Source organism: Meles meles, chromosome 18, assembly GCF_922984935.1.
Source record: "Meles meles chromosome 18, mMelMel3.1 paternal haplotype, whole genome shotgun sequence".
In the NCBI taxonomy this organism is placed as follows: domain Eukaryota; kingdom Metazoa; phylum Chordata; class Mammalia; order Carnivora; family Mustelidae; genus Meles; species Meles meles.
In genome coordinates this window covers 33,112,560-33,135,429 of record NC_060083.1, presented here as the reverse complement: position 1 = coordinate 33,135,429, position 22,870 = coordinate 33,112,560, and the positions used below count along the sequence as shown (strand labels likewise).

Below are 22,870 nucleotides of genomic sequence, written 5' to 3'. Positions count from 1 at the left end.
GCCCCATTCTTTTAGCATGTAACACTCTCAAAACTTTCGGTTTTCTCCCTTCCATCCTTCGAAACCGCGCGGGCTCCCACCTCCGCCAGACAGTGAGGGAGGTGGGGGAAGGTGAAGGTCATAGACAAGCTTACTGTAAATCACTCATGCTAGAACTTCCATGGCTACAGGCCCGCGCGGTTCAACCTCGCGTCCTCTCTACCGCCCCCACCTTACTGTTACTCCGCCCACTGTTCTCCCTAAACCACACCCACAGCTCCTTCCTCCCGGCTCCACCCTTTCCCCCCAGGGCCCGCCCCCCGAGGTCCGTCAGCCCCCACGTCCCACCTCACACCTCCGCCCCGCCCCGGGGCTCGCGCGGCAGGCCCCGCCCCCGCCCGCCGTCGCGCCGCAGGGCTCGGCGTGCGTGCGGCTCGCGGCTCCCTTCGCCGGCGTCTGCGCCCAGGCAGGCACCAGAGACTTGCTTGTGAGCGCGGCGGCGCGAGGGCGGCCCCAACCCTGGGCTCCTCAGCAGCGCCGCAGCCCGCGCCAGGTAGGGCCCGAGGGGAAGGTGGAGGCCGGTCGCGAGGCCTGGGCGGGGGATGAGCGGGTGGGGACCTGCGGGAGGCCACGCCCGACCCGAGCGGCTGCTCCGGGCCGCGGAGTGCGGGCCCCGGGATAACGGTCACGGACGCCGCTGGCGCCGCGCGGCCCTCGTGCGCCACCGCGCGCAGAGTTCAGGGCGCCGAGCTCCGCGATCGTCTCCCCGCAGAGGGCCGCCTGCCCGTTTCTCCGGTGCCGGGCGCCCGGCGGAGCGTGACCGCGCTGGGCGCCGCCCCCTCGCAGCGGCTCGGCTAGAGCCTCCGGGGTCGAGCGGCGGGGGAGTCGCGGCGCGCGCGTCTCCTGGGAGACAGCGGAGCCACCCGCGCGGAGGGCTCCCTCGGGGTCCCCTGAAAGGCGGAGGGCGGTCGGGAACAGCGAGCCCCGAGTGGACCCCGCCTGTTTCTCTCTCAGTTAGAAATCGGCCTCGGACGAGATGGAAGCGGAGAAGCGGCCGGCGCCCTACGAGGGCCTGTTTGCCGACGGGCACCTGTTTCTGTGGACGCTGTGCTCGGTGCTGCTGCCCGTGTTCATCACCTTCTGGTGCAGCGTCCAGCGGTCGCGCCGCCAGCTGCATCGCAGGGACATCTTCCGCAAGAGCAAGCACGGCTGGCGTGACACGGACCTGTTCAGCCAACCCACCTACTGCTGCGTGTGCGCGCAGCACATTCTGCTGGGCGCCTTCTGCGACTGCTGCGGGCTGCGCGTGGACGAGGGCTGCCTCAAGAAGGCCGACAAGCGCTTCCCGTGCAAGGAGATCATGCTCAAGAGTGACGGCAGGGCCCTGGACGCCATGCCCCACCACTGGATCCGGGGCAACGTGCCCCTGTGCAGCTACTGTGTGGTCTGCAAGCAGCAGTGCGGCAGCCAGCCCAAGCTCTGCGATTCCAGGTAAGCCTTTTGTGCCCCAGATGGCGGCGTCGGAGTCAGGATTTCGTGGAATGGGCGGAGAGGCCTACCTTGATCTCTGCAAATGGCCTAAACTGCCCACTTCAAGGAAGCAAGCTCATAAACGTCCCTGGAATTGGACAGGCAGGGCAGCTTTGCAGTAGTCATTTGCCCAGATGATACATCCAGCCCCCACTCCTCAGCCAGCCTGCCCTTTTTGGGTAATGAAACTTGGCACTTAGATCCAAGGTCTCTACGCGCTACACACTTCATAGCCACTGTGTGTTATGTTTTAGCTTTCGTTCCTGTTGATTATCTTCATTTTAAGTAAGGAGAATGGAAGTATGGACAAATTAGCTTTCCCCCAGACTCAGGAAACTGATCCCTCTCCAGATCAGTGGTATTATGAATGGGTAGTGAAAGGGAGTGCGGTTCCCTAGAGGCGTTGGGGGCATCGTTTTCTTTTTTTTTTTTTTTTTTTTTTTTTTTTTTTTTAAATATTTTATTTATTTGACAGAGAGAAATCACAACTAGGCAGAGAGGCAGGCAGAGAGAGAGGAGGAAGCAGGCTCCCTGCGGAGCAGAGAGCCTGATGTGGGGCTCGATCCCAGGACCCTGAGATCATGACCCGAGCCGAAGGCAGAGGCTTTAACCCACTGAGCCACCCAGGGGGGGCATCGTTTTCAAATATAAATATTGGTGCTGTCGTGAAAGACAGAAGCACTTAGAGGGACTCTACTTTTGCCAGATGGCCTTCCAGGACATGTAGCATTTCAGACAAGTCTTTGGTTAAGCTAAGAATATTTTAGTGGCTTCTAAATAACAGACACCAGATGAAACATTAATGTTCTTAAATACTGTCTGAAAATAGGGGAAGACACCTTTGGCTGTTGTTAAAGATTGGTAATTAGGAGCGAAGCTGCTTCTGCGATCATCTGTTCTCATTTTATAGTCTAGAAAATTTTACTTGGTGGTAAGAGACACCTGTGTCTGGAATTTCTAACCCCCCAGTATAGGTTAGGCATACTGACATCCTCCCCTTGGCTCAGCCTTAGGTCTGGACATCTTCATTGTCATGAGTTTTATTTCTGACAACCAGAAAGGGCCCAAAATGTGTTTAGGAACTAAAATAGCAGGCTGACACTGGATGACAAGTTACTTTTTTATCTTTATTTTTTATTTTACTTCAAAATCTCCCCCCTTTTTTTTAACTTAGCATGAGCACTGTTAGGTCAACACCTATTTTTAAATCTTATTTTTAACAGTTTTACACATCAGCTTTAGACTCAAGAAAAATCTTGAAGAACTACAGAGTTTTATAACCATTGATTTTTATTTGGTATCTTTCGAATTTAGATGTTGTTCTTTTGGCATCAGTGAGAGCTAGGTTACCAGCGTCTTTAGGTAAATTTCCTAATTCTCTCTATAGGTAAGCTTTAGTCTTCAAAAACTGGGGTTAGTTGGAAAGAGACAATACTTGCATCTTATTCCCTTCCCTTCTTTGTGTCTGTGCAGAATTAGATAAAAATGGCTTCCATAAATACCTTAACTGTGCTTCACATACTCCTTAACAGATAATCCTAGTGCTCTCTGATCCTCTGCCTGAGTAATAATAGAAAAGCGTCTCTCACCCAGTCCCTGCTCTGAATAAACCCCTTCACTTGCTCCCATCACTTACCCTGATGGTCTTCCAGTGTAAACTTTAAGTGCTTCCCAGGGTACCCAGGGTCCTATGCACTCTCCAAACCCTGCTTGCCCTTCCAGGTTTACCTGCTACCACCAGCATTAAACTCGATGGGCCCGCAATGCCAAGCTGGCTGTGCCTTCCTTAAAATACCAGGCTTTTTCTTCTGCCCTTCTCTTTCTCAAGACTTTCCTCCCCTGGCTAGCTGCTAGGCATCCTTAGAGACTGGTCTGGTGCCCTTTCCTCCAGGAACCCTTACCTGATCTTCTACTCACCCCCATGCCCCAATCTTTCCTTCTCGATGATGACATAACATTCTGTATTTCAGTGGTTCTCAAAGTAGATTCCCTAGGCCAGCAGCATTAGCATCATTTGGAAACTTGTTAGAAATGCAAATTCTAGTTTGCCAGATTAGCGAACAAAATAAATCATTTGCAATATTTGGGACAGACTTATACCAAAAAATTGTTTATCTGAAATTGAAATTTAATCAAGCATCTTCTATTTTCCTGGCAATCCTACTTCCACCCCAGAGCCATTAAATCAGAAAACTTGGCCTGGAAACCAGCCGTGTTGCTCTAGCAGGCCCTGCAGGTCATTCTAAAGTTGGGGGATGACTGCTGTATTTATGTACCTTTTACAACATCAGCCTCCGCCCTTAATGTTGTATCCTCCCCTTTGTGCGCAGTGAATATGATGATCTTTTCTTTGTTCTTACCAGTTAATGAGCAGTCTCTTCCCAACATACTAGAACCCCTCACCCATGGTAGAAATTATCTCTGTATAATTTAGGAAGTGTTTATTATTCCCAGGAGAAAGAAGCATAGTGTCCTGAATGTTCTGCAGTATTCTGATTTATTTTAGCCAATAATGTTATGCAGGATTGCTGTCTGCTATGACCTTCTGTAGGAATGAGATATTTCAGAAAAATAAATTAAATAAATACCTATTTAGAACCTTTAAACACAAGCCAGACTGTCTCTCTCTGGATTTTATCCAGCCCTGGCAAGGGCTCCTTCCATGTCTATATCACGATCTAAGTACGAGACTTAAGGGAACTATTAAGACTCATGTGATAACTGATTTTAAAGCCTGCAGCTCAGTTAAGCTCTGCAGAATAAGTGACAAAGGCCCTTTAACTTATACTCATTCGGTCATTATTTTTACATAGTGAGCATCTATTTTGTGCCCAGGCATTGTACCAGATTCTACATTCCCTGTAGATTTTTTTCTCTTGTGTATATATTCCCGCATCTACCCCCAATCTCTGTAATGTGTTTCTGCACCTAGTATCTTACACCCCTTCCTGGTCTTCATTTTCTTCTTCCTATCTTTCTTCTAACTAAAATAGGGAATTGTGTTAGAAGTATTCATTACATTCTTTAAATAAACCTTGTTCCTCATAGTATTGTTAAGAAAACCTCATCTGTTGTTAAGAAAACTTAAGGTGTGGGGTGCCTGGGTAGGTCAGTCATTAGGTGTCTGCCTTTGGCTCGGGTCATGATTCCAGGGTCTGGGATCCGGGCCTGCATGGGGCTCCCTGTTCAACAGGAAACCTGTTTCTCCCTCTCCCACTCCCCCTGCTTGTATTCCCTTTCTGGCTCTCTGTCAAATAAATAAGATAAATCTTAAAAAAAAAAAAAAAAAAAAGAACATAAGGTGCCTTTTTACTGATAAGACCTTTTCTTCATTACATCCTATCCCTTCCCCTTCACTGCAAACACCACCTGCCCCCCCCGCCCCCCCCCACACACTGATTAATGAAACAAAGCTTCTGACTTTGAGTTGGTTAATTACATGGGCCACTTTAGTCTTGGCTTTGATCTTAAACTTGATCTTTCTGTGTTCTCTTGTTAAGCATTTATTCATTTTATTCATTATCTGAAACAGTGAAAGATATCAGATCATTTTCTAGAGTAGAGGTGGGCAAACTTTCTATAAAGAGCCGAAACTAAGTATTTTAGGCTTTGCAGACTCTCACTTAACTCACTGTCCATCATAGTACAAAACCAGCCCTAGACGGTACATAAATGAAAGGGGGTAGCTGTGGTCTAATAAAACTTTATTCATAAAATCAGGGGGCAGACCTATTATTTGTAGTTGGCCAACCCCTGTTTTCATGGAAATATACACGACCATCTCAACCTTACATAGAGTTCTGCCGCCGCCTCCAGCAAACTAAAGAAGAGAGCTACCACCAACAGGTAGCCTTACAGAAAATAATAAGCATTGTTGCCAGTAGTTTCTTTTTTCCCCTTGTAAAGCTCTTTTTTTTTTTTTTAAGATTTTATTTATTTATTTGACAGACACACCAAGAAAGGGAACACAAGCAGGGGGAGTGGGAGAGGGAGAAGCAGGCTCCCCGCTGAGCAGGGAGCCCAACAGGAGGCTGGATCCCAGGACCTCAGGATCATGACCTGAGCCGAAGGCAGATGCTTAACTACTGAGCCACCCAGGCTCCCCTTTTTTTTTTTCTTTTTAATTTTTCTTTTAAGATTTTATTAGAGAGAGAGTGACCAAGATAGCAAGAGAGAGCACAAGTAGAAGGAAAACGAGAAGCAGACACCTGCAGAGCAGGAAGCCTGATGCAGGGCTCGATCCCTGGACCCTGGGATGACCTGAACTGAACGCAGACCCTAACTGACTGAGCGACCCAGGCGTCCCTATAAAGCTTCTTTTTAAAAAAATAAAGCAGTTATACTCCTGTACAAGAATGGCACATAGTATGGTGATGTTCTGTATCTTGATAAAGGTTTTAGTTACATGAAGGTGTTCATTTGTCAAAACTCAGCAAATGTACTAATTAGTACATTTCATCACATGTAAATTTTATAGCAAAAGAAAAAAAACTATAAATAAATGATGAACTCTAGGTAATGATATGCCTGCTTGGTGAGACATTTAAGAAGTATCTTGATATCTACAGTTTACTTGAAATACACCAAATATTAGGTGGGTTAATGGATGGAGAGAAATGTAACAAAGCAATTACAGTAAGATATTAATGCTGAAATGTAGGTGGTAGACTTACCTATGTTTACTGTAGGAAAAAAATTCTAATGCAAAACATTTTAAAAAGGAGACTGTCCTTGTATTTTGAAAATACTTGTTGAAGTATTGAAAGGTGAAATCTCATAATGTCTGTAATACTTTCAAATGATTCAGCAATATATGAGTTCACATTGAAAGATAAAGCAACTGTGGGAAAAATACTAAGAGAGCAAAGGTCATTTTGCTCTATATTTTTTTAAGATTTTTATTTATTTATTTGACAGAGAGGTCACAAGTAGGCAGAGAGGGGAAACAGACCCCCTGCCGAGCAGAGAGCCCGATATGGGACTCGATCCCAGGACCCTGAGATCATGGCCCGAGCCGAAGACAGAGGCTTAACCCACTGAGCCCCCAGGCACCCCTATACTTTTGACTTCTGTGTAGGTTTAAAATTTTGCAAAGTAAAAAGATAAGCAGTTCATCAAAATGACATGATTGCTGAAACTAAAATACCAAGACATTATTAGCAATGTCTTATTTTCCCATCAGGTTTGAAATCTAGATCAGGTTAAACAGTTATTACAAAATACATAAAGAAGACCAGTTGCAATTTTGAATATATAGGAAACTATATATATATTTACTGCTGACAGTGTTATCTGCAGGATCTGTTAGAAAACTGTAAAACAACTAACATACGTTTTGTAAGTACTCGCTTTCAAGCCAAGCCTGAGAAACCACAACAGACTGCTTACTGCACCCCAACGCTCCCACCCCCACCTACTGCGTGCACCAAACACTTGCAAACTGGGTACTGTTACTGAGAAGAACCTGCAAGGGTCCCTCTGAATTATTTCACACCGCTGTCCTCTGGGAAGAAAAGTGGGGCTGAGAGATGAGAAGAACATTTCCCCTTTTATTCTGTATTCTTCCGTATTGCTGTACTACTTGTTTCTAAAAACCAGAATATATTGATAAACTCCCTGTATAAGCTTTTCAAATTGTATTTTAAATAATATCAGTATATTAGAAAGACATAAAATAAAAATCATCCAGAGACAGTTCCTCTTAACTTTCAGATGTACCTCTCAGTTTTATTGTGCATATATGCTTGTGTTTCAGGAGAGATATGATGTAGACAGACCCGAACAATACTTTTCTTTCCATGTTATCAGGAATGTTGTCCTATGTCATTAAATATTTTAAGAAAAAATATGGTTTGTAAAGAATGTATATAGTACATCACATGGATGTACTATAATTTATTCAACCTTAAAAAATAAGACATTTAGATAATTTATTTTTCTAAGTATAAATGACATGATAAACAACCATAAACATAAATGAGATTATTTCTCTGGAATCCTATAAATCAAGTTACTGACTCAAAGGGCATGCATTTTCCCAAGATTCTTTTCTTCAGTAATTTTTTTGAGTATAGTAGACATGTATTATGTACATTAATTTCAAAAATACAATAGAGTGACTGATAAATGTCTGTCCAGTGTGCTTGTTGTCAGTGATGTCCATCATGGCTAACACTTGCTTATCCTGCACATTAGTACTTTAAATTTTTTTGGTAATTTGATAGAAAACTTTTTTTGTTTTAATTTGGAGGTCTTTGATCACTAGGTGAAGCTGAATATTTTTCTGCCTGTCTGTGAATTGATTCATGTCCTATATTCATCTTTTGCTAGCTTTTAACAATTGCATGCACTTTTTATTGATGTAGGATATCAACCTCTTTTCTGTCATGTTTATTGCAAATTTGTTTCAGTTTTCTTTTAAATTTACTTTTGAATGTCCTTTAGTTCATTTTTTTTAATTAATTTATTTTTTCAGCGTAACAGTATTCATTGTTTTTGCACAACACCCAGTGTTCCATGTACTTTAGTTCATTTTTTGATAGATCTCTATTTCCCCTTTTGGTTTATTTAAATGCTGTTAGGCTTTGAAGTCCTTCACTATTTCCAAACTAGACACTTAGTTTTCATCTGTCATTAATTCGGTGCTTCTTCTGAGACAACAGGTTCCACTGAGAATCTCATGAAAGTGTCCAGGTTTCTTGGAATCTTAGCCATCTGTGAACTAAGAGCCCCTGCTTTAATCCACCTGCTGTTTATCTTGGTATATAGTGTGATATGAAGATCTCGCTTTTTCCCCCAAAGAGGACCTGTCCTAGCATGATTCATAAAGTATTCTTTCCTGTCCCCACTGATTTGGGACACCTTTATCATTTACTACATTCTCATAAATTTCACAAAGATTCTGTTACCTAAAATGATGGCTATTATCAGCCTTTGGTCTGTAAAGTTAGAGCTAAAATGCTTGCTAGCTATACAACATTATAGTTTTCCAAAAGTTAAGAGGGACTGTCTCTGGATGATTTTTATTTTATGTCTTTCTAATATACTGATATTATTTAAAATACAATTTGAAAAGCTTATACAGGGAGTTTATCAATATATTCTGGTTTTTAGAAACAAGTAGTACAGCAATACGGAAGAATACAGAATAAAAGGGGAAATGTTCTTCTCATCTCTCAGCCCCACTTTTCTTCCCAGAGGACAGCGGTGTGAAATAATTCAGAGGGACCCTTGCAGGTTCTTCTCAGTAACAGTACCCAGTTTGCAAGTGTTTGGTGCACGCAGTAGGTGGGGGTGGGAGCGTTGGGGTGCAGTAAGCAGTCTGTTGTGGTTTCTCAGGCTTGGCTTGAAAGCGAGTACTTACAAAACGTATGTTAGTTGTTTTACAGTTTTCTAACAGATCCTGCAGATAACACTGTCAGCAGTAAATAGGACTCCTGAGTCTATAGCAGTAATCACTTGGCAAATCTGAACATCCACCGGAAAAAACAACCTTAAAATAGAAGCCCAAGGGTTGACCTTGGGCGAAAGACTTTTATCCTCTTTTTTTTTTTTTAATTCATTTAATTATAACCATTATTTTCTGTCGGCCTGCTTTTGTCTGTAGGGTCAGCTCTGTCTTGTCTGTGAGTGGATTAAATTCTTAGCAGATTAATAATGGAAACCTAGGACCTTTTCGAGCTCTACTCCTGTTTGTTCCCACACACCCATCCAGAGAGGCACATCTGAATGGAAATGTCTTCTGTGTGTATTTCGAATGCAAACGCATAGACTAGTTTTGTATTAACTGGCAACAAGAAATTGACTATTGTGCTATATTTACTAGAGTGTTCACAAATGGTCATAGAGGTTTTCAATTAAGATTCAGAAACACTGTTCTAGACCCATTTTCGTTTATGTGGATTATGTCTACTGGCATTTATCATATTATACATTAAACTGAGAAATTGTGGGGTGCCTAGTTGGCTCAGTTCGGCCTAGGTCATGATCTCAGGGTCCTGGGATCGAGCCCTGCATTGGACTCTCTGCTAAGCCAGGAGCCCGCTTCTCTCTCTCTGCCTGCATCTCTGCCTACTTGTGATCTCTCTGTCAAAGAAACAAAATCTTTTTTTAAAAATGAGAAATTGTTTTAATATTTTTTAAGTAATGTAACAAAATATTTTAATGAAAATTTAATGAGAGGAGCGACAGTTTGACTTTTTTGGTTTAGAGGCCACCTAGATTTTCTTGTCTGCTTCTGCATTGGGTCTGTACACTCTTGAGAGAAGGAAGATGGAATGGCATTTTGGGATTATTATTAAAGTGATTTTTTTTTTTAAGTAGTCTCCATGTCCAACGCAGAGCCCAGTGTGGGACTTGAACTCACAACCCCGAGGTCAAGACCTGAGCTAAGATCAAGAGTTGGACAGCTTGGGACCTTTGGGTGGCTCAGTCAGTTAAGCATCTCCCTTCAGGTCAGGTCATGGTCCCAGGGTTCTGGGATCAAGCCCTGCATCAGTTCCCCTGCTCAGCGGGGAGCCTGCTTCTCCCTCTGCCTCTGTCGCTCCCCTGCTTGTGTGCACTCACTCTTTCTGACAAATGAATAAAATCTTCAAAAAAATAAAAAAGGGATACAACTAAGTCACACAGATGTCCCTTATTATTAAAGTGATTTTAACCTCAGAGTCATCCTGAAAGGATTCTGGGGGACCCTGGAGCACACTTTAAAAACCACTATTAGATTACAGTGCCAGGTATGTTCAGACTTGATTGTCTGTTTTCACTATACAGAGAGTTATAAATCTTTTATTTGCTAGATCTTATGTCCAATGGTGATGAGATTACTGTTAATTTTTTGACAGAAATGATCTGTTTACACATCATTAAAATTATAGTTTAAAATTAACTATTGTCCTTGTTTCTTCCTTCCCTCAGGTGCATTTGGTGTCAGAAAACAGTACATGATGAATGCATGAAAAGTAGCCTGAAGAATGAAAAATGTGATTTTGGAGAATTCAGAAACCTCATCATCCCCCCAAGTTATTTGACCTCTATTAATCAGATGCGTAAAGACAAAAAAATGGATTATGCCCTGGTAATCAGTTCATTTTTCCTTATGTAACTGGTTTTCATAGAGCCGTTTAAGTCAGTGTGTTACAGGTACAGGGCTGAAGGAGGAAGCCTTACAACAGGCCAGAGAGCCCTGCTTAGTGTTCAGGGAGGTGCCTCAGAGTTTGGCTCTTGAGTCCTTTCACGTCTAAAGGGAAATTGGAAATGTCCTCTTACTGGTTTCTCAGTCCCCGCCTGCATCTAAGTCACTTGGCGAGCTTTTTGAGAATGCAGAGTCCCAAATGAGGTTCCTTCACCAGGTTTGATTCAGTGGGCCTAGAGCAGGTCCCGGGAATCTGCATTCCCTTAAGGTCTTCGGATGACTCATAAACAGCCAGCTTTGAAATTTATTATTACTGTCCGTGAAAAGAAAATATGGATTTTCCTCACACACTGTTCTAACATAATTTTCCTACTTGGAACATTATGAAGGGTGCCCAGAGATAAGTTTACCTTGCATTAGCTACTCCTTACAAACAGTTTGAACACTGAAGTGTCAGCGACCCTTTGCAGTATGTGTGTATTTGGAAATTGATATAAATGCATCTCTCAGTCTTTGTTATAAAAGGAATAACTATAAAAATTTGCCTGTATTTCCTACTTGCATATGTCAAAATAATTGAACTATTTTCTTAAAGATTTTATTTATTTATTTGAGAGAACATCCGAGGAAGCAGAGGGGTAGGGGGAGAGGAAGAAGCAGACTCCCTGCTGAGCAAGGACCCTGACTCGGGGCTCAATGCCAGGACCCTGGGATCATGACCTGAGCTACAGGCAGACACTTAACCGAAAAACCACCCAGGTTTCCCAATTGAACTATTTTATTTTGAAATTAAATTTTGTGTCTTTTCCAAATTAGGATTTTATATCTTAAATGTCATCTTTGTCAGTATCCTACCAAAGAAAAAGGCATTTTATTTTATTTTATTTTTAATTAACATATGTATTATTTCAGGGATACGGTCTGTGATTCATTAAGTCCTACACAGTTCATAGCACTCACCATAGCACATACTGTCCCCAGTGTCCATCACCCATCCATCCCATTCCCCCACCCCCGTCCCCACCAGCAACCCTCAGTTTGTTTCCTGAGATTAAGAGTCTCATGATTTGTCTCCCTCTCCGGTTTTGTCTTGTTTCATTTTCCCTCCCTTCCCCTATGATCCTCTGTCTTGTTTCTGTAATTCCTCATATCAGTGAGATCGTATAGTTTTTCTCTGATTGACTTATTTCGCCTAGCATAGTATCCTTCAGTTCCATTCACATCGTTGCAAATGGCAAGATTTTGGGGTTTTTATGGCTGCATAATATTCCATTGTGTGTGTGTTTATATATATATGTGTATCACATCTTTATTCATTCATCTGTTGATGGACATCTAGGTTCTTTCCACAGTTTGGCTATTGTGGGCATTGCTGCTGTAAACATCGGGGTGCAGGTGCCCCTTTGGATCACTACATTTGTATCTTTCAGGTAAATACCCAGTAGTGCAATTGCTGGGTTGTAGGGTAGCTCTATTTTCAACTTTTTGAGGGACTTCCATGTTTGTTTGTTTTTTTAATATTTTATTTATTTGACAGAGAAATCACAAGCAGGCAGAGAGGCAGGCAGAGAGAGAGGAGGAAGCAGGCTCCCTGTGGAGCAGAGAGCCCAATGCGGGGCTCGATCCCAGGACCCTGAGATCATGACCTGAGCCGAAGGCAGAGGCTTTAACCCACTGAGCCACCCAGGCGCCCCGGGACTTCCATGTTTTTTTCCAGAGTCGCTGCACCAGCTTGCATTCCCACCAACAGTGTAGGAGGGATCCCCTTTCTCCGCATCCTCACCTTCGTTTCCTGACTTGTTCATTTTAGCGATTCTGACTGGTGTGAGGTGGTATCTCATTGTGGTTTTAATTTGTATTTCCCTGATGCCGAGTGATGTTGAGCACTTTTTCATGTGTCTGTTGCCCATTTGGATGTCTTCTTTGCCAAAATGTCTGTTCATGTCTTCTGCCCATTTCTTGATTGGATTATTCTTTGGGTGTTGAGTTTGATAAGTTATAGATTTTGGATACTAGCCCTTTATCTGATAATGTCATTTGCATATATCTTCTCCCATTCTGTCAATTGTTGAAAAAGGCATTTTAAAATTTAAAAACATCAGGGCATGTGGATGACTCAGTCAGTTGAGCATCTGAGTCTTGGTTTTGGCCTAGGTCATGATCTCAGGGTCGTGAGATCGAGCCCGGGCCCCTCACTCAGCGCAGAGTCTGCTTGTCCTTCTCCCTCCATCCACCCTGCCCCCAGCTCAACCATGCTCACACTCTCACTGAAATAAATAAAAATCTTTAAAAAAATTTTTAAACATTATGTTTAATGTTATGATACATATTTTTTTAAAGATTTTATTTATTTATTTGACATAGAGATCACAAGTAGGCAGAGAGGCAGGCAGAGAGAGTGGGGGAAGCAGACTCCCCACCCAGCAGAGAGCCCAATGCAGGGCTCGATCCCAGGACCCTGAGATCATGACCTGAGCTGAAGGCAGAGGCTTAACCCACTAAGCCACCCAGGCGCCCCTATGATACATATTTTTTAAATGTACAATTCCCTAACGTATCTAAATTCAATCTGAGATCCCTTAGGAATGAGAATCACTAAGACTGTGGAACATCTCCATTCATGTTCACATCCACAAGGAGATGGGGCAAAGAAAGAAATGGATAGGTTAGAGGAACATGAATGTCATTTGACTTTGGCCTTTGTGCAAATCTGGATTCTTGAATATGAGTACCCCACTTTTAAAATTTTTTTTAAATATAAAAAAAAAAACAACTTGCAAACTGAAATACATTAGAATACATCCAGAGGGTCACCTGGGTGGCTCAGTTGTTGTGTCTACCTTCAGCTCAGGTCCTGGGATCGAGTCCTGCTTTGGGCTCCCTGCTCGGTGAGAAGTCTGCTGTTTCTCTCCCTCTCCCACTCCCCCTGCTTGTTTCCTCTCTCACTGTGTCTCTCTGTCAAATAAATAAATAAAATCTTAAAAAAAAAAAAAATACATCCAGAGAAGGACAGTCAAGGTAAGAGAGCAGAGAAAATCTGTGTTCATTCTGTGAACAGTTGAAAGAACTTAAAATGGATCACCTAGGAGACAAGACTGATAAAAGATCTAATGCTTGAGGGGTTTGAGCACAAATTCTATGGAAGAACAAATAAAATTATTTCTGGTAGTTTTAGGAAGCAAAATTAGAACAATGAAGAAAAGTTACTAAAAGACAGATTTTTAACTCCATTTAAGTCAAAACTTGCTAATAATTTGAGTTATTAGTGGAATGGGCTACCTTATTAGTTCTTCCTACATAAGTATCCAGGAATCACCAAGTGACTTATGTAGAATATTGGAGAAGAGAATTAATATAGTAAGTGCAAGTTAAATCATTCATCTCTGAGTTGACTTTCCATTCTGGGAATTCTTTGATTTACCTATTGTATTCATTGTACTGGGATCGTTGTTCTTCTCCCAGTAAATTTACAGCACTATTGTTACCAAGAAATGAAAATGGTGTTCCTCAACATCTTTGAGATATTAAACCCTTTTCACTCACATTAATGTTTTTAGCTAGCCTCTAAGCTTGGAAAGCAGTGGACACCATTAATCATCCTGGCCAACTCTCGTAGTGGAACTAACATGGGAGAAGGGTTGCTGGGAGAATTTAGGATCCTCCTAAACCCAGTCCAGGTAACTAAAGAGAAAAGTTTCTTTCTGTGGTAATCTTGTCATGTTTAGCTCTTCATTTTCCCTCATTGTAATGGTGGTTAATGTTTTAAAACAGTAGACCTCCAATTATAGAAAGAATTTAAGAAATATCAAGCCATTCAAATATATGGAGAAAGAGGTGTTCTCATGGTGGGATATAAAATGGTGTAGCCACTTTAGAAAACTGCGGTAATTTCTTGAAAAGTTAAACATAAATTCACCATACCACCTGCCAGTCCCATTTCTAGCCACCAACCCAAGGGAAATTGAAAGCCTGTGTCCCACAAAGGCTTTAATGCAAACATTCATAGCAGTAATATTTATAATAGCCAAAAAGTGGAGACAACCCAGCTGTCCATGGGCCAGCAAATTGATAAAACCAAATTTGTCCCCACACAAGGGAATATGACTCCATGATAAGCAGGGACATAGTACTGTTGCATACATGTTACCAAGGGTGAGCCTCAAAAACCTGCTGGGTGAAGGAGGCCAGGGCAAGGACCTAGAGAGTGTGGCTCCACTTACAGGACCTGTCCGGAAAAGGCAGGTGCCCAGAGACAGCAGTGGAGCAGCTGCCTGAGGCGCCCGGACCCTAAGGGGTCTTCTTGGAGCACGGATAATGTTCTAACCTGGATTGTGACCGTGGATGCACGACTCAGTAAACTTGCTAAAATCATTTAATTGTTCATTTTAAATGGGCTGATTTTAAATAAGCATTTTGTTACCTGTGAATTATACCTCAATTAAAAAAGTAAGAATAAAAGGATCATACCATTGAGTTTACATGGTAGTAGCTTCTGCTTTGAGAAATGTTTATAAATAACCCACGCAAAGATCAGAAAGGCATTCACTTTTTTCCTTCCAATTTGTGTTTTTCCCCTTCAACATTGTACAACTTAAGGAAACTATAAAAATAAGAAAAAGGAAAGAAAATCACCTGTAGTTTCCCCACACAAATACATCTGTTGTTTTCATTTGTCTATGTTCTTTCCATGAATTGTCTCTGCATCTCCATATTAACATTACAGTAATAATCCAGGTTAAAAATTTGTATTTTTTATTTTAAGGATATTTGTCCATGGTGTGATGGACATTCACATTACATTATTATCACATTACATGTAATAATTATACATGTAATAATGCAGATAATTAATTGAACAGATATGTTTACCCAGTCTCCTGCTGTTAGAGGTTGAGTCTGTCTAAGACTATGCAACAGTAAATAAGGCCACACTGAACGCCTTTATAAACGCCTTTATAAACAGGCGTTTTCATTTTTTGAAGTATTTTCCTAGATCATTTACAGGATTACAGATATGAAGGATCCTTGTATCTTTATGTCATTTTATGCATATTGCAAAACTATTTTCCAGAAACGTGCGCTCAGTTGCACTAGTAATGGATGTGAAGAATCCAGTAGAAAGTAGGAAGAGCTGGTTAAAGATGGACTTAGCACATTCTGGTTTCTTGTGAACAAGAAGGAGGCGGTGTTGTATAATAGATACACCATAGGATTGAATTTGTATGTCAGCACGTAGTTATTGGGGGAATCACGAGCAAGTCACTTAACTTTCCCATGCCTCCACTTCCGGGTCACCAGAACAAGGCTCACGCATTGTAAGCAGGGTCAGTGTCAGGCTGTGCCGCGAGGAACGTCAAGAGTCTGGCGCATTGTGAGACCCATGGTAACCGGGGCTGTCCTTCTGCTGTGTCTGTACTCATCTGGAGGATAGCATCCTCATGAGTGGCGGTTGGTGCTGGATAGAAATAATTTTTCCTTTTCTTTCATTTCTAGGTTTTTGATGTAACTAAAACTCCCCCCATCAAAGCCCTGCAGCTTTGCACTCTTCTTCCCTATCACTCAGCCCGGGTGCTCGTCTGTGGAGGCGACGGCACGGTGGGCTGGGTCCTGGACGCGGTGGATGAGATGAAGGTTAAGGTATCGGTCTTGAAGGGCTATGTGCCTCTCGCAGCAGCAGCTCTGAGCCCGTGAGGCGGTCTTCGGGTTCTGTTTTGTATTATGCAGAGGAATGTGAGAAGACATTGCCGATTTTGAATCTCATGATTAAGCAGTTCCTATAACCTTCAGCAAAACAACATGCAGTTGTTACGCTGGCCTTTCTTGCTCTGGTCTGTGTGTTTGACCAAATACTATGAGCCTTCAGGTGGTCTGAAGAGAAAAATCTAACCTGTACCTCCTGTTTTCTAGGGACAAGAAAAGTACATTCCCCAGGTCGCGGTCTTGCCTCTGGGAACAGGCAACGATCTATCCAACACCCTGGGCTGGGGCACGGGGTACGCCGGGGAGGTCCCGGTCGCGCAGGTCTTAAGAAACGTGATGGAAGCAGATACAATTAAACTAGACAGGTGAGTGGTATTCACCAAAAGGTGGATTTCTGGAGCTTCGGGAATATTGTTTGGTTTAAAATGAAGACTTGTGTAGCTCTCCAGTGTAATGGAAACAGACGTTGTTACTTGTACTCATCCACGGGTGCTGGCCTTTTATCTTGTTGCTGTCTACTGTGCTGTGATTGAAGGACCCGTGAGGCTGAGGACTTACCTCAGAATTTGCGTCGTTGCTTAGAGCTTAGATGTGCTTATTTTTTCAAATGTTCTTTTCATAGAAGAACCTCATCTCCAGGCATCCAGACTTGACTGGAAATAATTATAGTTAACTGGCAGTTAATTTGGTAGTAATTACCTTTTTTTTTTTTTCTCATTTTTTAGATGGAAGGTTCAAGTAACAAATAAAGGGTACTACAACTTAAGAAAACCCAAGGTATGTGTCTCAGGCCTCCGTTGCAAGCAGTTTCTGCAGCCGTGAGGGAGTGGCCTTTGTACGGGGCTGGCAGGGTGCTGGGGTACAGAGATGCTGGGCCAGTCATGGAGCAGAAGAGGAACCCAAGCGCTTGGGCCCCAAGTCAGACTGAAAAGAGGTTTGTGGGGGGAAACAGCAAGGGCGCTCAGTGCCTCCCCGACGTATCGGGCAGGAGAGATTTCAGGGGAAGTGACATGTGAGGTGTCCTTACAAGGGAAACATAATTTAGATCAAGAGAAGAAACAAAAGACTCTCCTGGCAGAGGAAGTAGATCCTGGGGGAAGCAGATCCCGGGCAGCAACTACTGCAGTGACACAGCTCTGTATTTTCTGGCAGATATTCTGGGGATGGAGAGAAAATAGCCTGGGAACTTGGCACAAGGGCCGAACAAGGGGCCTCTCGGCAGGAGGCCCATCGGGAGACGTTCTAGAGGTGGAATTGAGGGAGACCTGGCAGCTGATCAGTATTAGGGCAAGAGAGAAGATACATGTTATACCACATTTTTGGTTGTTTTGTCTGGGTATATGGAAATGACTTTAAAATAAGAAAAAGTGTTTCATGTTTAAGAGGAAAAGGAGTTTGATTTGGGGCATCTCGACCTCGAGGCTGTGGCACATTGGACAGGAGTTGGAAATGCAGGCTTAGTGCTTAGGAGCAAGACAGCTGGAGATGGAGACAAGGGATCCATGCAGGGTGGGAAATAGATGAAGTGGGGACCCTGCGAGTTGCAGTGAAGTACAAGGCACATGTGAGGGGAACACAGGCACGTAGAGCCTGGGTCCAAAGTAGAGCCGGTGGGCGGCAGGGTGGGGTTGGAGGGGCAGGATGCTAAGATCTGAGGTGGTGTAACATATTAACCAGAATAGCAAAGTGAAATTCATATGGATTGTTAGCGGCTTTTGAACTGAAGCTTTATTTCTGGAAACTTCACTGGATAGCATCAGCTATAAGTGAAAAATGAAGAAAGTATTAAATTTTCACAAAGAACATAAAGACTGAGATTTACATATTTGACATTTGTCACAGACTTAGACTGAAGCATAACGTGTTACTTGCTCTTACCCCTTCCACAGGAATTCACCATGAACAACTATTTTTCCATTGGACCTGATGCTCTCATGGCTCTCAATTTTCATGCTCATCGTGAGAAGGCACCCTCTCTGTTTTCTAGCAGAATTCTTAATAAGGTGTGTTGGATAAAATAACATTTCCTGCTTATCACCAAAGGTACAGTAAAAATCAATAGTTTAATTCTATCTAGCATTCTTTCAAGTAGATTCAGATAGAACTGATTTATAGAAGCATGTACCTCCTCTGATTTGTATAAGACTGTCAAATTAGATCCTGAAGTGTATTTTCTCAGTGTTTTAGAACTCTGACAAACTTGTTATAATTCAGAGAATATTTAACAGCACATTTTGTTTAGGTGGCAGTGCTTATCTTACGTAAATGGCAACTAAAACGAGAAAGATTTTCGGCAGGAGAAAGTTTTGGTGAAGTCATTAGTGGGAAAAAAAGATTCCTTTCGCTTCAAAAAACTCCAAAATGCAGATGAAGTAAGAGAAGGAGCAGTTTGTTTACCATGGCTTTAACTGTGTTCTTGGCTCTGATTTCTAGTACAGGTGATTTCCTTTGGTGGAAGTTTGATTTTGAATTTTTTTTTTTTTCAAAGATCTTGTATCATTTGAGAGAGAGCGCACAAGCAGTGGGAGAGGCAGAGAGAGAGGGAGGAACAGACCCCTGGCTGAGCAGGGAACCCAACTCGATCCCAGGATCCTAAGATTATGACCTAAGCCAAAGGCAGACGCTTAACCATCTGAGTCACCAAGACATCCCTGGGATTTTTTTTTTTAAATGACTTTTGGTAATTGAGCAAGAGGATGTGAAAATTAAATGCAAAACAGTTTTTCTCCTGGTTTTATTTCATGGATGGATGAATGGATGTATATAGAGAGAGAAAGAGAGAGTTGTTTTTTTAAGGTTTTATTTACTTATTTGACAGACACAGTGAGAGAGGGAACACAAGCGGGGGGGGGGGGGGTAGCCCAATGGAGGGCTTGATCCAGGACCCTGGGATCATGACCTGAGCTGAAGGCAGACACTTAACTAAGCCACCCAGGTGCCCCTTATTTTACAGATATTTTAAATTAACAGAGTCCCCTCTTATAAATATAATAAATATAATTACTAAGGCAGGAAGTGTTGCTATTTGTATGATGAGTAATTATCATCTCAGTGCTTCCATCAACCTTTCTGTACTCAAAAGTGATTATAAAATGCTCACTAGATTGATCTGTATTCCTTTCAGTAAGTAATCCCAAGTATTAGGAAAAGGTAGACTTTTCTAAGTTCAGTATAGTATTTCTTTAGAAAATGCAACTTTTTGGATAAACTGGGAGAATACACCATTTTGGCATGAACCACTTCTATCTCACATTCCCCCTGAAAAATGGGCTAATTCAGCTCAAAAGTAATAGTGCCTGTTCTTCCCACGAGAATCTGGTCTGCTCTAAGGAAATGCAGCTCAACAGTCGTGTCGGGAAACTTTGCTAACAGTGTCTTTTTTTTGCTGCCAGAGCTGCTTAGGCTGCTTTAATATCCCCTTTTCTGTTCATTTCTCATAGGCTGTTTACTTATTCTATGGAACCAAAGACTGTTTGGTGCAAGAATGTAAAGATTTGAATAAAAAAGTTGAGGTAAGCTTTTAAAGTTTTAGGTGATCTCTGGATTATCAACTTTTTTTCTAACAAAAATGCTGAATTTTCTGTTAACATATTTTGTTGACATACGTGGAGTATTTATTGTGTGCCAGGCAGTTTATTAAGTGCTTTCTACACATTGCCCCCCTAAATCGTCACCACACCCTGTAAGGCAGGTACTGTTACATTCCCATCCTGCAGAGGAGAAAATCGTGGAATTAAGTAATTGGCCCAGATTTACACATAACCAGGATTTGAGCCCAGGTTCATCCATTTCTAGTCTGTTTAACTAATGCTGAACAGCTTCCTTTCCTACTTGATGGCACAGTCGAAGCAGTCTCACACAGTGCCTGGCTCGTCAGGAACTTTAGAGGAGGTTTAAACACAGAGTGTTTTACACACTGTGTAAAATTACACAGAGTGTAATTTCTGTTATGGCTGTGAGGTCTCTCTTTCTTACGTACTAAAGCAGAGTGAAGATGTAGGAGCGGTCAAAGTAGGATACGAACAAGTGCTTATGCTGCAGTATCCGAGATGGCAAAGTCTTACGCGTAGTCCTTGCTTGCTTCCAGAAAGAATCTGTAATGGGTGACCGCACAGACAAAGACATCAATACAGAGAAACCTAGAACTGGTCAATTAAGTCAGAGGAGAAGAGCCAGGGAGACAGCTTGGGAAAAGAGAGAACAATGAGCAAGGAGTGTGAGGAGCTTGAGGATACGTAGGCCAGGGAGGGCTGTGGCCGGCAGGCTAACACCGAGCTCAGACTCTGCAGCCAAGGCATGGGATGAACAGCAAGATTTGCCATAAAAACAGTTCCCTTCCGCTTTATCATATTTCCTTTGTCCTGGACTCTGATAGCATTGGTAGAGTGAAGCAAACATGGTATAACCCTTTATTTTTGTGTGTGTCTGATATTTCATTTATGTAAAATTATTTGTGAAACCACCTAGCAAATGCCAGGAACCATCTTAGGCGTTGGAGCTGCCGTGATAAACCCCTGGCTCTATTCTCTATTCACTATGCCGTGAACTCAGTGAGAAGACACTGAAGCCACGTTGCAGTACAGTGTGAGGGGCGACGTGGTAAGGAAGGTATTTGGTCTTAGGAGAATAAGTAAGAGCAATGCATAACCCAGGGGCTGGGGAAACTGTCTAGGGAAAGTGACTGTCACCAGTCTCTCTGGAAGACATGACAAGGGAGAATCTGAAAATTCAATAAGAAATAGCTACATGCAAAAGGAGGTGAAAATTGTTCTAGGTTGGGTGACCCTCTTGGGTCCCCACCCTCTTTGGGAATTTTTTTACTCTGTCATTCAATAAACTTTACTATCGCTCAGCAAACGTTGCTTTGCTGCCCCATCCCCAAAAAAGAGAATCGAGAATTGTTCTCGGCTGAGAAGAGCATGTGCAGGGACCCAGCAGTAAGAGAGAACACGGTGTATTTGTGTGAGTTCAAGCTGGAGGATAGCTTGCGGGAAGGAAAGTGGCGAGAGCTGAGGCCCAATCTCTGAGGGGCCGTATTGGCCTGTAAACTGGGATTTCATCCTGAGCATGAGTCAAGCACCGAAGGGCTGTCATCAGAGGATGGCATGTCTGCATTTCGTAAGTGCCTGTCGCACTGCTCGCGATGAGCCCGTAGGAACACGTTAGGGAAGAGTTGAGGGTGTCCTGGATGGGGTGTGATGGGGACGGGACAGCAGTACCTAAAAGTGGAGGGTAAAGGGGAACAAGGCAAAGATGACCCCCAGCTTTCTGGCTTAGGCACCTGGGGCCGGGAAGTCCGTAGGGGCCTCAGAGAAGATGCTACCCGTCAGCTCAGTGCCACGCGTAGGAATTTCAGGGGCCGCGGTCAGTGGGAAGTGTTTGGTGGACAGCGGGTCACGCAGATCTGGCCGGGGTCCTCTCCCGGACCAGCAGCCTAGAGCTGTCAGCGCTGAGGCGGCGGGTAACGATGTGGCAGTGGCTGAGTTTTTCCTCCAGGGGCTGCAACCTGAGGAGCCCAGGACACGGCGTGAGGCAGGAGTGGGGGCTCTCGGTAGTGACTGAGAAGAAGCACCCAGGAAGGACAGTCCGGCTCCCAGAAGCCGAGGAAGGGAGTAGTGCAGGCAAAGAGTGTCGGGTGCTGCTGGAACGGCATACTAGAAAAGGCTGGGAAAGATACTGAGATTTAACAAAAACTCTGCCATTTTACCTTGGTTTAAAAAAAAAGCTGTAACATATTATAGTCACTGAACAGGAAGGCAGATTCCTTGGGGGCGGTGGGTGGGCAGTAGTCTCTTACACGCGCGTCTCCCATCCTGCGTGGACGGACATGGACGTGAATCCTGAGTGGCTCTGTCTGGAAATCGTGTGCCTCGTGGTAACTAACTGCTCGGATTTCTTTAAAGCTAGAGCTGGACGGCGAGCGAGTCGAACTGCCCAACCTGGAAGGTATTATAGTTCTGAACATCGGATACTGGGGCGGTGGCTGCAGACTGTGGGAAGGGATGGGAGACGAGACTTACCCTCTAGCCAGGTGGGTACACTTGTGGTCACTTTTGGCATGTCATGTTTCCTTTAAAGCAACTTGTCCCTTGTTCTCTGTAGACCGTTCATATTCTCTCTTCACAGTTTTCTCTTTTGCATAGCTCATTAATACGAATATTTAACCAGTTGATTGTCCACCTCGGTGAAAACGTAGTTGTCCTCACGGGCTGATTTCCCTTCATTACCTCATGTAGTCCATGTTTCCTTTTCCCACCCGTAGGCACGACGATGGTTTGCTGGAGGTCGTTGGCGTGTACGGCTCTTTCCACTGTGCTCAGATCCAAGTGAAGCTGGCAAACCCTTTTCGAATAGGGCAGGCGCATACAGTGCGGGTAGGTGAGATGTTGCTCTGTGGTTCATATGTACAGAGACTACTTGTCCGAGTCTGTTTCTAAGCCACTGATTGATCTGGCCACTACGGCTTCCCCTGAACAGTGCTTTACAGGCCGCACTGTGGCTCAGCCTCCTCCGAGGCCTGGGAGTGACCGG

The 22,870-nt window shown here is 43.4% G+C and overlaps 1 protein-coding gene across 1 annotated transcript in view; it reads left to right on the top strand.

The window, feature by feature from the left end:
* The first annotated feature begins 391 nt into the window (after nucleotides 1-391).
* Nucleotides 392-22,870, top strand: part of DGKE (diacylglycerol kinase epsilon) — a 28,044-nt gene continuing 5,565 nt past the window's right edge. The window contains exons 1-11 of the mRNA XM_045985059.1: nucleotides 392-532; nucleotides 994-1,470; nucleotides 10,423-10,582; nucleotides 14,197-14,316; nucleotides 16,133-16,276; nucleotides 16,547-16,704; nucleotides 17,065-17,116; nucleotides 18,229-18,342; nucleotides 19,780-19,851; nucleotides 22,243-22,370; nucleotides 22,602-22,713. Of these exons, the coding sequence (XP_045841015.1) occupies nucleotides 1,016-1,470; nucleotides 10,423-10,582; nucleotides 14,197-14,316; nucleotides 16,133-16,276; nucleotides 16,547-16,704; nucleotides 17,065-17,116; nucleotides 18,229-18,342; nucleotides 19,780-19,851; nucleotides 22,243-22,370; nucleotides 22,602-22,713 (1,515 nt within the window). The 5' untranslated portion in view covers nucleotides 392-532; nucleotides 994-1,015. The remainder of the gene's footprint in view (nucleotides 533-993; nucleotides 1,471-10,422; nucleotides 10,583-14,196; nucleotides 14,317-16,132; nucleotides 16,277-16,546; nucleotides 16,705-17,064; nucleotides 17,117-18,228; nucleotides 18,343-19,779; nucleotides 19,852-22,242; nucleotides 22,371-22,601; nucleotides 22,714-22,870) is intronic.